The sequence below is a fragment of the Glycine max genome, chromosome 3, assembly GCF_000004515.6.
Source record: "Glycine max cultivar Williams 82 chromosome 3, Glycine_max_v4.0, whole genome shotgun sequence".
NCBI classification, from domain to species: domain Eukaryota; kingdom Viridiplantae; phylum Streptophyta; class Magnoliopsida; order Fabales; family Fabaceae; genus Glycine; species Glycine max.
Genome location: NC_016090.4, coordinates 5035515 through 5050780, shown reverse-complemented (window position 1 = coordinate 5050780; position 15266 = coordinate 5035515). Strand labels below are relative to the sequence as shown.

General features: G+C 36.2%; 1 protein-coding gene across 1 annotated transcript; it reads left to right on the top strand.

Annotated features, from left to right (window-relative positions):
- Positions 1 to 454: 454 nt before the first annotated feature.
- LOC100796702 (cationic peroxidase 1) lies at positions 455 to 1267 on the top strand. The gene is made up of 3 exons (XM_006577366.1): positions 455 to 679; positions 956 to 1147; positions 1256 to 1267. The coding sequence occupies exons 1-3, from the start codon at positions 455 to 457 to the stop codon at positions 1265 to 1267; spliced, it is 429 nt and encodes a 142-aa protein (XP_006577429.1).
- Positions 1268 to 15266: the final 13999 nt, after the last annotated feature.

Below are 15266 nucleotides of genomic sequence, written 5' to 3'. Positions count from 1 at the left end.
CTTTTATCATATGATTAAGTAGTTTATTTTGGGCTTTTTTTTTCATCAAAGTAAAGCTTGATTTTGATTTTAAGGTCTGAAATATAAGTTGTATTTTTTCTCTTGTTTTTCTAATGATATAAAGAACACTTCGTTTGAATAAGTTCATCTTTTCCTGCTACCAACATAAAAAAAAAAAAAAAAAAGACTACTTAACTTAATTTTTCTTAAGAAAATTCTCCGTTTTCTCTATTTTCTATTTTAAATATTTTTACGAAACAGCCAAAATTGAGCTTTAAATCGTTCCACTGTCATAAAAAATTTAAAACCACCAAACATTGTAATTAATTATCAAAGGTAAGCATCGTGTATAAAAAGGTGCCATATTTGGCCCTCAACGGGCGGCTCAACCAAGCACGTATGATCACAAACTCTCTTGTCTCCACACGACATAATTAAAGAAATTCCTAGAACCATGTCTGCAACTTTTCCTGAATTCAAACTCAGGATTTGTTTGCTCTTATGTATAATTGGGACAGGTTTTGCTGATTCTGCTAATGATTTACGCCCAGACTTTTATAAGTCACAATGTCCCCAAGCACTTGAAGCCATTAAGGCAGAAATAACCTCTGCTGTGAGGAAAGAACCTGCAATGGGTTTAGCCTTCTTCCGTCTTCATTTCATTGATTGCGTTGTCCAAGCAAGTCTTCATTTTCCTCAACTTTTATGCCTTTATACTTATGAACAGTTTCATACAATATGCATTAATTTCTGCATGGGTTACAATATTCTTCTACGTATGAAATTAAGCTTCATAACTTACAATTTAGAGCCACATAAAATGTCATAGTCACACACGCACATTTATTAGATGGATGTGAGAGAAAGAAACAAAGAATATTGATCTATTAAACCGGTTTATAGAAAATTTGATCTTGATTTTTTCTGCTTTTTTTTTTGCTTGATTATTGTGTAGGGATGTGATGCATCAAACTTGTTAAAAGACACAGCAAATTTCACGGGCGAACAAAGTGCCATTCCTAGTCTTGATTCTAGAAATGGTACGGATATCATAGAGAAGATAAAAGCTAGAGTGGAGAAACTGTGCCCTGGTGTTGTCTCTTGCGCTGACATTGTAGCTTTTGCTGCGAGAGATTCCGTTGTTGCAGTAATTAATCAATTTATATATTGGAGAAATAACTGTGTTTGGATTATTGCTAGTTTACAAATTAGGATTTGAATCACCTGAAATAATACTATCTATGTATGTATTTAGGGATGGAAGTAGGTCAAATTATCCATGGAAACACCTTTGGTTTAATATGTTTAAGGATTTGAATCAACTGAAAAATAATATTATCTATGTATGTATTTAGGAATGGAAGTAGGTCAAATTATCCATGGAAACACTTTTGATTTAATATGTTTAAGATCTAGTTTGGCTCGTTTAACTAAGGACAAACTCAAATTTTTTAAAACTTTTTTAGCAAACAAAATCCTGAATTTGAAGTTAGAAGGGACAATTTTTTCTTAAAAATAAAATATAATTTTAATTTCTATAAAAGAATTTAATTTTTATTTTATTTTATTTTGGATTAGTCTTTTTAATTTTGAAATGTACTGTAGACTGTAGTCCTCCTCATAGCATTATTTGAGCCACTTTTCATCCCTCTAAAGGGACATAAAAACATGTGATTTGTTTTCTGTTTCTTTTTATGTATTATACGTGACTTGCGTGATTACTGATGAATGAGACATGATTCCCAACTCGGTGGACCTAGAAAAGTGTTCGCATGGGTCGAAGAGACTCCACAACTCAAATCTAAGTGTTGTTACAACAAATTTACGCTCTGCTTATATGGCTCTTGATGAATATCTTGCTGTATTCGGAAAAATGAATTTCACAACCAAAGAAACGGTTGCTTTTGTAGGTTAATTAAATTCCGTAACGCATTCTGATTGATTTTTCTATACATAATATATATATATACACACACTATCACCTGCCTCTTGCTCTTATATACACAAATTGAATGGGTTTTTTAGGTGTTCACACTATATAGGCTACATCAAATGTCTATTTGTCCTAGCTAACAAGGATTTATAACGAAAGCAATATAGATCCCTCGTATGCAAAAGCATTCCAAGCAAGTGTCCCTTAGAAGGTGGAGATGACAACATAGCTCCTTTAGACATCACCACTACCATTTTGACAATGCTTATTACAAGAATTTACTGAAGAAAAAGGGTCTTTTGCACACTGATCAAGAGCTCTATAATGGTGGCTCAACGGACTCCATAGTTGAATTTTATGCCACGAACCCTTTAAAATTTATAAGATATTTCGTTAAGGCGGTGATTAAGATGGGAAACTGATAGCAACACCCACACAGCCAGGGGTACTACTAGTAATATCCACGCACACACCTCCAAGCCCAACAGGAACACACAGCCACCTCACTATTTGAAGGATTATATTACATGAAAATGCAGAAGGACCCTCAGCTACAGACAAAGCATTGCAACCAATTTACGAATTGTAGTAATATTCTAGAAGCAATGACTATTAGGATATTATAGAAGTAATGATTGTTAGGATATTCTGTTATCAGAGTTTGTTACAAAATTGGAATTCCTGTTATTAGTAATGTATAAATAAGGTTGCAAGTAATGAGAAATACAAGCAAAAATTTATCCATAGTCTCGTGCACAGGAGGTACCTTGTCCTCGAAAAAAGGCCTTGATCCCAACTCCTATCATCTGGAGTCCCGTTTCGCCCCCACGTACTACGACGACCCCAAGGGTGCCCTGTTTAAGCCTACGCAGACCAGCTTTGTGAACGACTACCTGACGGAGTTCGAACGACTCACGAACAAGATTTTTGGTCTCCCGCCTCCATTCCTCTTGAGCTGCTTCGTGTCGGGATTAGCACCGGAGATTTGCCGTGAGGTCTTGGCTCTTCAACCCATTTCCTTGCCGCAAGCCACAGCTCTTGCAAAGCTACAGGAGGACAAGCTCCGAGACCGACCCCGGCCCACACGCCTGCCCATTTCGACCTCCTACACACCTTCTACCCATCTCAGCACCTTCCCCTCCCCTTCCCCATCTCCTCGACCCAAGCCCCCTTTTATCCAGCGCACCCCCTCCGAAATAGCTTTTCGCCGCAAACACGACCTCTGCTACAATTGTGACGACAAGTGGAGTGCCACTCATCGTTGCAAAGGGCGCGTTCTTCTGTTCATCGCGGATCCCGAGAACCCCGATACTCCCTCAAACCTTTCATCCCCACCCGCCTTCGACTCTCACCCTCCACCTGAGCACAACCCCACCCCAGACCTTGATCTTCCCTCCCCCACCCCCCACATCAGTCTTAACGCTCTTTTCAGCCTCCCTACACCCAAAACCTTCCGCCTATTCGGCTACATTAACCGCACTCGCGTCACTGTCCTTATCGACAGTGGCAATACCCATAACTTCCTGCAACCCCGCCTCGCCAATTTCCTCCACCTCCCCACCGTTCCCATAGCCCCTCTCCGCGTCCTAGTGGGTAACGGCATCGTCCTGACCTGTACCCACCTCTGCCCCGATACCACCCTCTCCCTCCAATCTCACCAATTTACCCTAACTTTCCACCTTTTACCTATTATTGGCATCGACGTCATTTTGGGTATTCAGTGGCTCAAGCTTCTTGGGCCCATAACCACTGACTACACCTCCCTTATTATGAAGTTCCACCACATGGGCCACCCTGTCGAGCTCCATGTCGACGCCGACAATGGGCCAAACCCCATTTCGGCCACCCAAGTCAAACGCCTACTCCAGACCAAATCCTCCTCCGCCTTCTTCCACCTTTGCGTCTTGCCTGCTAATCACACCGACATCACACACATACCACCCTCACCCCCACCCACCATCATCCCTGCCATTGAAGCCTTGCTAACCAAATTCCACTCCGTCTTCCAAACACCCACAAGCCTACCCCCTACCCGTTCGATCACCCACCACATCACCCTACGCCCAAACACTGAACCCATCAATGTCCGGCCCTACCGCTACCCATATTTTCAGAAAGCTGAGATTGAGAAATAGGTGACTGAATTGCTCTCTGCAGGGTTGATTCAAGTCAGTTGGAGCCCTTTTTCCTCACCTGTCCTCTTGGTGAAGAAGAAGGATGGCAGTTGGTGTATGTGCGTTGATTATCGCGCACTCAATGCCGTTATAGTTCGTGACCATTTTCCCATGCCCACTATCGACGAGCTGTTAGATGATTTGGGGCATGCATCATGGTACTCCAAGCTTGATTTGCAACAGGGCTTTCACCAAATCCTCATGGCTGCCAACGACATTCCTAAAACGGCTTTCAGGACTCACCAGGGACATTACGAGTATCGTGTCATGCCGTTCGGACTCTGTAATGCCCCATCGACATTCCAGGCCGCCATGAACACCTTGCTCCAACCATTTCTCCCCCACTTTGCCACCATTTTTTTTACGATATCTTAGTTTATAGTGACTCTCTTTAGTCTCACCTGCATCACTTGGAGCTCGTGTTTCAGGCCCTGCTACAAGGCCAATTTTATCTCAAACGACCCAAGTGTTCTTTTGCTCAACGAAGGCTCGAATACTTGGGCCACATCATCTCGGAACGTGGTGTCGAACCTAACCCTTCCAAGATTCAGGCCATGCTAGCGTGGCCCACTACCAAGTCTCCTAAGGACCTCAGGGCGTTTCTCAGCCTCACGGGATTCTACCGGAAGTTCATCCAAGGCTACGCCATAATCGCCTCTCCCCTGACCGCCCTTTATGCAAAAATGCTTTTTCCTGGACCGCTGAATCACAGTCAGCATTTGAGAAACTGAAAACCGCAATGACCCATGCTCCAGTGTTGGCCTTACCCAACTTTGATTGCCCCTTTGTTCTGGAAATAGATGCCTCAGGCACAACAATGGGCACTGTCCTGCTCTAGCAGGGTCACCCTCTGGCATTTTTTAGTAAACCTTTTGGACCACGACTCTTACAATCATCGACTTATGTGCAGGAGTTACATGCTATCGTCACGGCGGTGCGTAAATGGTGCCAGTATTTATTAGGCCACCCATTCACCATCCTCACTGACCATAAGAGCTTGAAGGACCTCCTATCTCAAGTCATACAGACTCCTGAGCAACAACATTACTTATCCAAATTGTTGGGATATGAATATACTATCCAATATAAGGCTGGTGCTTCGAATGTAGTCACAGACGCCTTGTCACGTGTGGAACTATCCTCTGACGGCAGCTATCTCCTCTTGTCTATTCCCAATTTTTCCTTTATGGATCAACTCTGACAGACCTTCAAGGATAGCCCGGAGTTTCGCACTCAATTCGCTAGAGTAGAAGCTCACCCATCAGCACACACAGACTTTACCATTTCTAATGGGTTATTGTTTTTTCAGGGATGCATTTGGTTTACTCCCGACAACCCATTCATCACTTCATTAATCACCGAGTTCCATTCAACACCTCTGGGCAGACATCTGGGAATCGTGAAAACCACTCATCGCGTCAACGCCAATTTCTATTGGACCACCCTCTGCCAGGACGTTAAGCAATTCGTCTGCAACTGTGTCACTTGCCAGCAATCCAAATCGCCCACTACACGTCCGGCGGGTCTTTTACAACCAATACCCATCCCATCCGGCGTCTGGGAGGATCTATCACTTGACTTCATCACCCACTTGTCGTGCTCGCATAGTTTCATTGCAATTCTGGTCGTGGTCGATCGTTTCTCCAAAAGAGTCCACTTCGACGCTCTCCCTACCAATTTCACAACTTATCGCGTGGCGGTCTTGTTCCATGACATGGTTTGTAAACACCATGGACTTCCTCTGAGTTTGATTTCGGACCGCGACCCCATATTCGCCAGTTCCTTCTGGAGGGAACTATTCAAACTCAGTGGTACGCGCCTGCGTATGAGCACCGCCTACCATCCTCAACAGACGGTCAGACGGAGGTCTTGAATCACGTTCTGGAGCAATATTTGCGCTCCTTCGTCAGCTCTTGCCCATCTGACTGGTCCAAATTCCTAGCCTTGGCGGAGTGGTCTTATAATACGTCAGTGCACTCCGGCACTAGCTTCACTCCTTACGAGATTATCTACGGCAAGCCTCCGCCGTCAATCCCTCATACATTCTGGGATCCTCCAACAACGAAGCTGCTGGTTCCTTGCTAACTTCACGCTAGGTAATTCACGACACCCTTCATCGACGTTTAACCAAGGCACAAACCATCATGAAGCAACACGCTGATGCTCACCAGCGAGACGTGAACTATGAAGTGGGTCAATGGGTTTATGTCAAAGTCTGCCCGTTCCATCAACGCTCTGTTACTGGTTCAGTCCATCCCAAATTGTCCAAAAGGTTTTTCGGCCCATTTCAGATCACAGAGAAAATTGGACCTGTCGCTTATCGTTTGCAGTTACCCGATAACGCCAAACTCCATCTCGTCTTTCATTGCTCCCTTCTCCGCCCTCACCACGGTCCAACCCCGACAGTCACAACCGACTAGATTCCATTAACGGTAATCGACAACCACCCTGTGCTGACCCTATTATCCATCCTAAGTTCCAAATTGGATGAGTCAACCCAACCACCCACACGTTTGGTTTTTGTTCAGTGGGTGGGCCAGGCCCCTGAAGACTCCACATGGGAAACATGGGCAGACATGAAGGACAAATACCACCTTGAGGACAAGGTGGATTTGGAGGAGGGGGGTATTGATAGCAACACCCACACAACCAGGGGTACTACTAGTAATACCCACGCACACACCTCCAAGCCCAACAGGAACACACAGCCACCTCACTATTTGAAGGATTATATTACATGAAAATGCAGAAGGACCCTCAGCTACAGACAAAGCATTGCAACCAATTTACGAATTGTAGTAATATTCTAGAAGCAATGACTATTAGGATATTCTAGAAGTAATGATTGTTAGGATATTATGTTACCAGAGTTTGTTACAGAATTGGAATTCCTGTTATTAGTAATGTATAAATAAGGTTGCAAGTAATGAGAAATACAAGCAAAAATTTATCCATAGTCTCGTGCACAGGAGGTACCTTGTCCTCGAAACAAGGCCTTGATCCCAACTCCTATCAGAAACTTTAATCCATTTACCAGCACCAACGGGCAGATCAGAAAACAATGCAGCAAAGTCAATTGAGATAATTGGCTAAACCTACCACTTAATGACTATATCGATCCCTACGGATGTAATATTGGTACTTTGAAATAATGGACAAAGAAGATTTAGGAGCTATTAGACATAAAATTAATTTAGTTAGTTACTATAAGTTATTTGAATAATTTAGTTGGTTACTCAAGTTATAGTTACTAGAAGTTATTTGAGTAAGTTAGTGTTGGTTACTCAAGTTAGTTATTTTCTATTTTTGTATAAATACATCAACTTTGTAATACTTTGATAAATGAATGAATTGAATGAATCCTAAAACTACTTTTCATCTATCTTCCATTTCTTTCATTCCTAATATGGTATCAGAAGTTTTTACTTCCGTGTCTCTTGTTTCCTATTGAAGTTATTTGTGATTATGCCCGGTGGTGTGGATAGTGTTGTTAACCTTCACTTTGTGGCGCCGAGCCCTGACTCGAGGGGGCGTGTTGCGAGTCCCACATCGGGTGGTTCATGAGGATGATTCAGTTCTTATATAATTGGGTAGGCCACCCCTTTATGCATCATTTTTTTAAAGGGACCTTTCGGATGTCTGGTTGGTTCTTTTTTTTCTTACATGGCCATGGATGCCATTGATGATTAAGTTCTTATATAACTTGGTAGGCCACCCCCTTATGCATCGTTTTTTAAGGGGACCTTTTTTTCTCTCATGGCCATGGATGTCATTGATGATTAAGTTTTTATATAACTGGGTAGGTCACCCCATTATGAATCATTTTTTAAGGGGGTCTTTCGGATGCCTGATTGGTTTTTTTTTTCTCTCATGGCCATGGCTGCCATTGATGATTCTAACCCCTTCATTCTTCATTCTTCTGACAATCTTGACATTGCCTTAGTTTCTCATCCTTTCATCGTGTTCTCGGCAAAGGCTTAGTTGTTGATGTGGTGTTGTGGATGAATTGGCGTGGAGCGGTTGCGGTGCTTGTTTATGCCACCGCATTGTGGTACCTCTTCGAGCGTGTCGGTTACAATTTCTTGTCCTTCATCATCAAAGTTTTTGCCAACAAGCTTTGATGCTTGCTAAGGATTCTTGGAAGCCGTCGAATTTGGTCAAAGATTTCTCGAAGTTTTTATTTTGACCAATGTATTTCCGACATGTTTCGCTATATTTCATGTTTTCAGATTTTTTTTTTCTTTTCTTTTCTCTTTTTTCTTTAATGTTGATGTATTGTATTCTCCAAGCTAGAAGTGTTTTCAACACATTCCAGCTTGCGAGGGGATATTAGACATAAAATTAATTTAGTTAGTTACTAGAAGTTATTTGAATAATTTAGTTAGTTACTCAAGTTATAGTTACTAGAAGTTTTTTGAGTAAGTTAGTGTTGGTTACTCAAGTTAGTTATTTTCTATTTTTGTATAAATACATCAACTTTGTAATACTTTGATAAATGAATGAATTAAATGAATCCTAAAACTACTTTTCATCTATCTTCCATTTCTTTCATTCCTAATAGGAGCTACTACATTTTAAGTCATTTTAGCATTATTTTGTAATTAAAATTGAAATTCTGCCTGAAGGTAAAATTTTAATTATGATTAAAAAATAGCTAAGGAATATTTAAGATGATGTTTTCAGTTTTATCGTGAAATAATTCCATACATGTCTTTGTAATGTTGGGTCAAAAATAAATATTAGCTAAATTTTAGAAATTACTTACGATCTGTTGATTTGCCGTCTTCAAAGATATTTTTTATGTTGATTTTGCCTCTGTCCGTATTTTATTCACATGCTTTAAAGTTATATGTGGATATATTAAAACATCCGTGGCAATAATGAATACCAAAATAAAGCAAACTTTAGTTTGCTCTACTATAAAATCAATCCGCACTTTTTCTTTGTATTTCGATCTTTTTATTTATCAGGAACTATATATTTTAATCTTCGAGTTTACTTTTTTTTTTTCGTATATTATTGTAATGGAGTATTCCAGACGTCCTCTGGAGGATATGTTGCAACTCATATGTGGGTCACCTCCTCCTAATAAAGTTTTCACTATCTCTCTCAAATTCATTACAAAAACTTTACCAAGAAAACCTTTTCTTGAACTCTCCTATTAGCTTACCCTATGATACTCCCGCAAGTCTTAGAAGAAAAACAAATGTGTCATCAAATTCGGCTCCGAGGGAGAAATAGCTACTTTGATGAGTGTGTTTGCACGGGCCCAAGAGTGGTGACATATATGCAACCTAATGATATGTGGGATGATATATGTTTTGGTGCGCATGTACAGGTTTATGTCTAAAATAACAAAAAATGCAATCATTTTTGTGACGGCAGAGAATCCAAGTCTTCCACATCAATCCTTTCTTCCTTACACAACAACGATGCTCACTCTTGAACTGCCAATTCCGGTGCCGCCAACGCTTCCTCTCGCCTCAAAGACGTTCTTGAACTGGAAGGTGAGACGGCAAGGTTGAAAGGAAGGAAAATGGTGATGTATGGAGAAGGAGAAAGAGGAAGAGAGAGATTAGTCTTTTATTTATTAGTTTTTAAAAAATAAATATTACATTGTCAGTTTTTTAACTACCACTATGTTAATTTACAAGTATGGAAATATTTCAGAAAATGAAAAAGTAATGCTTTGTGGTGTTATTGGTTGGGACACAGTGCCTCCAAAAGTTAACAGTTTAATAATAACGACAAACTACTATAAAGTAAAACTAAAGTAACTGAACTTAATTTCTAATGGTTGCTTTTTTGAATGTTTTTTTTTATTAAGATAAATTCATAAGCATAACACTGATATGAAGCACATGCTTACACGGGAAGTTTTTCATAACAAAGATTTTGCAATCAAAAGCAGTATTACCAGAAGAAAAACTATTTATAAACTGGAAAGATAATCATGTGTTTTGGATCAAAGTGAAAATATCAAGAGCTATGTATCACCATAAGCAAGATGATTGGGGATAACTTGACTAAAGAGATAGATTGTGAAGCAAATCAGAGTAAGTGTGCTTGTGTGCGAAAAATTAACCAGATCAGTTTTGAGTCATTATTTAACTTCCTTTAGTGATTGACTGATTCACTCTAGTATTTAATCATAATTATGTTAAAATTATTAACGATACTAATTATAAAATTAAAGGACCATTTTAACTTGCTTTAAAAACACAAAAAAAAAAAAACACTATCAAGATCCAACACAATCAATAGATATATGATTTTCTTAAACATATCCATAGAGATTTGGTTTTGTGGTGGTATGTATAAAAAAAACATTATTTAAAAAGACAAAAGTTATTTTAAGCTAGGGATGAGAATAGGCCAGGCCAGGTTTTGAAAGGCCTGAGCCTAACCTACGATGAATTTTTGAGGCTTGAGTCTAGCCTATAGCCTATCAAAGACTTTTATTTTAGTTCGCTCTGACCTTTTTAAAAGCCTAGCCTGGCCTGGTAGTCTTTTTAAAAGCGTAGCCTGACCTGAGAGCCTTCTTCCCATTAAATCTTTAATAGTCTGGAGTAAGAGGAAAGTTAAAGAAAAAGGAAATATTAACCGGAATAGGAAAACCAATAAAAATAATGAGAAATATAAAGGGGCACATGATTCACACCTAAATTGTAATTAAAGTTTTACTTGATTATAAGAATAAAAGTTATGGAGAAGTAATGTGTAATCAAAGTTTGTGCGTGTGTGCGTGCAGGTGCGTGCGTGTGCGTGCGTGTGCGTGTGCGTGCGTGTGTGTGCGTGTGCGTGTGTGCGTGTGCGTGTGCGTGTGCGTGTGCGTGTGTGGAGTATCATTGTACCGCTGCCCTGTTGTTCCACTGTACTGCCACCCTTATTCTTTCTCAAAACCAAGGAGGTACAGAGATAAAGACTGCTTTGAGACAGTGGAAATTTTTTTAAACCTACTTATTATATCAAATTAAATTTGAAATTAAAATTATATTTAAAAGTAATAAGAAATTAAAATGTAAAATCAAATAATTAATCCAAAGGATTTATGTAATAGTGTAAAATTCTGCTGAGTTCACATGAGTAAGAATAATTTATTTAATGAAAAAATCAGTACTCAATTTTTACTGTATGTAAAATTTTCTTCACAAACGAGATTAGTCTTCAATCCACTGACTTATGACCCGATGTCTCTCACCAAAAAATATAAATCAAATGCTTAATATATGAGATAAAACATGAAATGAGAGTGATAATAATTCCTAAATACACTCTTATTTAATTCATATTTGTAAAATAGGAGTAGATTTACCAAACTCTCATTTCCTTTTTTATTATTTATTTATTTATTTACAAATTGAATAAATTAAATGAATTTTAGTAAAAAAATATTTAATTATTATACTCAAATATATATTTTCATAATAAATAAATATTTTAGAAGTATAAATTATATTTTAAATTTATGATAAACAATATATATTGTCATATAAGGTTATTTTTAGTTATTGAAAATTTCTTTTAAAAAAATAGAAATTCAAATTATAAATACAGATGAAAATGGAATATATAATGAAAAAGATAAACAGTTAAATTTTATATTAAATCTGAATGAAAATCAATTCAGTCTATACCAATTTAGATTGAAATGGATTATAATGATTATTCTCTTAATTTATTGAAATCAATTCAACACCATCCACAGCTACCCTTATCTAGAAGGTACATTAAAGTCACATTAAATAACGACTAATTTTACTTTAATTAAGTGAACTCATTTAAGTGAACAACGCTTGCGGAGAATTTTTATATTAAATAAAATTTATAAGTAAAATAAAATAAAACATAAATATTTTTATTATTATTAATGAATTATTTTTTATATTATAAAGGGATCAATTAAAAATATGTGATTTTAAAATTAAAGAAGAATTAAAAAAATAAATTTTTAAATTAAGAGGCATTTTCTTAAATTTATTTACATGATGTATCAAAATTTAATTCAAATTAGGATTGTTTGAAATTATGATAATTTGGGAGTTCACTTTTTTAAAACAATAAACATGTATTCAATTTGATATAATGTATTAAACTTTAAATTTTAAATTAAACTAAATTTGAGAAATAATATTTAAAAAGTACAAAAATCATAAATAGAAGTAAAATTAAATCTTATTATATAAAAATCACATATTGTCGAGGGAGGAGTTGAATGAGAGGTTGGAAACTTGGAGACGAGCTCTAGAAACACATGACTTTCGCCTAAGCAGAAGCAAATCGGAGTATATGGAATGTAAGTTCAACAAAAGAAGGAGGGTTTGTAACTCAGAGGTGAAAATAGGAGACCATATTATCCCTCAAGTCACACGGTTTAAATATCTTGGGTCTGTAATACAGGATGATGGAGAAATTGAAGGGGATGTGAATCATCGCATTCAAGCAGGATGGATGAAATGGAGAAAAGCATCGGGGGTGTTATGTGATGCAAAGGTACCGATCAAGCTAAAGGGAAAGTTTTATCGGACTGCGGTAAGACCGGCGATTTTGTACGGAACAGAATGTTGGGCGGTCAAGAGCCAACATGAGAATAAAGTAGGTGTAGCGGAGATGAGGATGTTGCGGTGGATGTGTGGTAAGACTCGACAGGATAAAATTAGAAACGAAACTATTAGAGAGAGGGTTGGAGTAGCGCCTATTGTAGAGAAGATGGTGGAAAATAGACTTAGGTGGTTTGGGCATGTAGAGAGAAGACCGGTAGACTCTGTAGTGAGGAGAGTAGACCAGATGGAGAAAAGACAAACAATTCGAGGCAAAGGAAGACCCAAAAAGACTATAAGAGAGGTTATCAAAAAGGATCTCGAAATTAATGGTTTGGATAGAAGTATGGTACTTGATAGAACATTATGGCGGAAGTTGATCCATGTAGCCGACCCCACCTAGTGGGATAAGGCGTTGTTGTTGTTGTTGTTGTATATAAAAATCACGTACCTTAATAAAGATAAAAATAATAATTTCTTAAAAATATTTTTTTAAGAATAAAAAATCATATTTAATATATATATATATATATATAGACGTTAACTATATTTGAGAGAAAAATAAAATTAAAAAATTACAATTAATTTAAAATAATTGGTGCTAGAAGTTCAATGAAAAAAAAATGTATATCAGAAAATCCCCCATTCCCTCAATAAATAGCAACTATCTATTACCCATCAAGTTGACCAAAAGCGAAATTAATAGAAAATGGTGTCTATTACTTTCATTTTTTTTCAAAGTGGACGTGAAATGCCATTCACTAAAATAACAACTCAAACTAAAAAGATTATAAAATTTTAAAATTATATTAATCTAAAAATACCTTAAATATAATAAATAAAATCAAATAAATAAATATTTATATAAATAAAAATATTATTCTCAAATATGTACATCTAAAAATAACCTACACTAAAAGTATAATATAATCAATCACATTTACATATTATTCTCACTAATAAAACTAAAAATATATCTAAATACAAATAAGTCTTCAAGCCTCCTTAATTTTAGTAATTTTTTCTCGTTCTCTAAAAATAACACTTTTAATTAGATAATAATCTCAGTGAATAAAACAAACCTAGAATGTTTGCAAATAGTATTATTTTCAGCTGCGATAATTCAAAAAATCACTCATGGAATCCACAATGAATTTAAAATAAGATTTTATATATATATATATATATATATATATATATATATATATATAAACACTCACAATTCATTACATTCTAAATAAATAAATAATTTAAATGAACCATAACACCTCAATGCATTCAAATAAATATAATAAACATAACTTAGTGATTCCCAAAATCACAAGACTCATTTCTTTGATTTCTAGAACCAGTGTGGATCGATCTCAGATTCTTTAAAGGGTTTATGAGTTCATATTTCATACAATGATGTCTCATTGTTTTCTCGATCATAGAATGAGGTATCTAGAATCTCTTTTTCATCCGAGATGGGAGCATCTATACATAAGTATCATTCTCATCCTAGATGAAATTGTCTAACATTATATTCTCATAATAAAAAGTGCATCATCATCCCTTCTTAGAAGATGATGAACAACTCACAAAATTATAAAAATACGATTCTAGAAATTGTCTAACATTATATTCTCATAATAAAATGTGCATCATCATCCCTTCCTAGAAGGTGATGACCAACTTACAAAAATCATTTAATTAATAATCAAAATTCTCAAAACCTCGCCATATTAGTTCCATGTTTTCATACCCCTGACTCAAATCATGCATTATACATACATACATATGCGCACACACACACAAAATGCATATGCAAATGTAAGGAACGTACATGTCAAAGAAAATTCACCAAATAAATCCAATTTACAATCAATAGAATGTATATATTTTAACATGTAAAATTCGCCTTAACAATAATACCACCACAATGATTCATTATTTTTCCACTAGGAATTATAAAACACCATCACTGGAATTTTTCATATGTCTTGAGAGAAAATACTACCACAACATGTAGCATTATATATATTAAATCCTTCAATCAATTTTAAATTATATTTGATCACACCTGAAAGTCCAATTATATATATATATATATATATATATATATATATATATATATATATATATATATATTCCTATGATTAGAACATCTAAACAATTATTAATCATGATTTCAAGAATACAGTAAAAGAAAAACACTTCTAAAAGAATTATACCATGAAAGTTACATGTTTTACTCACCTTTTGAATCAAGTAATTTGAATTTTTCATTATGTTTGTCTCAATAGAGTCTCTATTTTCTTTCTTCTTCTCAACCCTTGAATAACCCACTAATGCCAAGAGAGACTGTTTATTTGTGTAATTATAGGAGCAAAGAAATGTCTATCCTTATATAAGCGTTGTACATAATTTGAAATTATATCTTTTGACATTTGTTTAACCAATCTTTCTTTATCTATTATTTCTACTATCTTTAATTATAATTACCTTTAATCAATCTAATATATTATTATACTAACATCTTTTCAAAATAAAAATAACAATCTAATATTAAAATAATTTAATTTATCTTGTCCTTTACTAAAAGATATATTTAGATATTTTTATCTAAATAATTATTGG

What these genes read in the sequence shown, in the direction of transcription:
- LOC100796702 (XM_006577366.1), top strand. Translation starts at nt 455, where the DNA reads ATGTCTGCAACTTTTCCTGAATTCAAACTCAGGATTTGTTTGCTCTTA. An exon ending in TCATTGATTGCGTTGTCCAA is followed by an intron (nt 680 to 955) that starts GCAAGTCTTCAT and finishes ATTATTGTGTAG; the next exon opens with GGATGTGATGCATCAAACTT.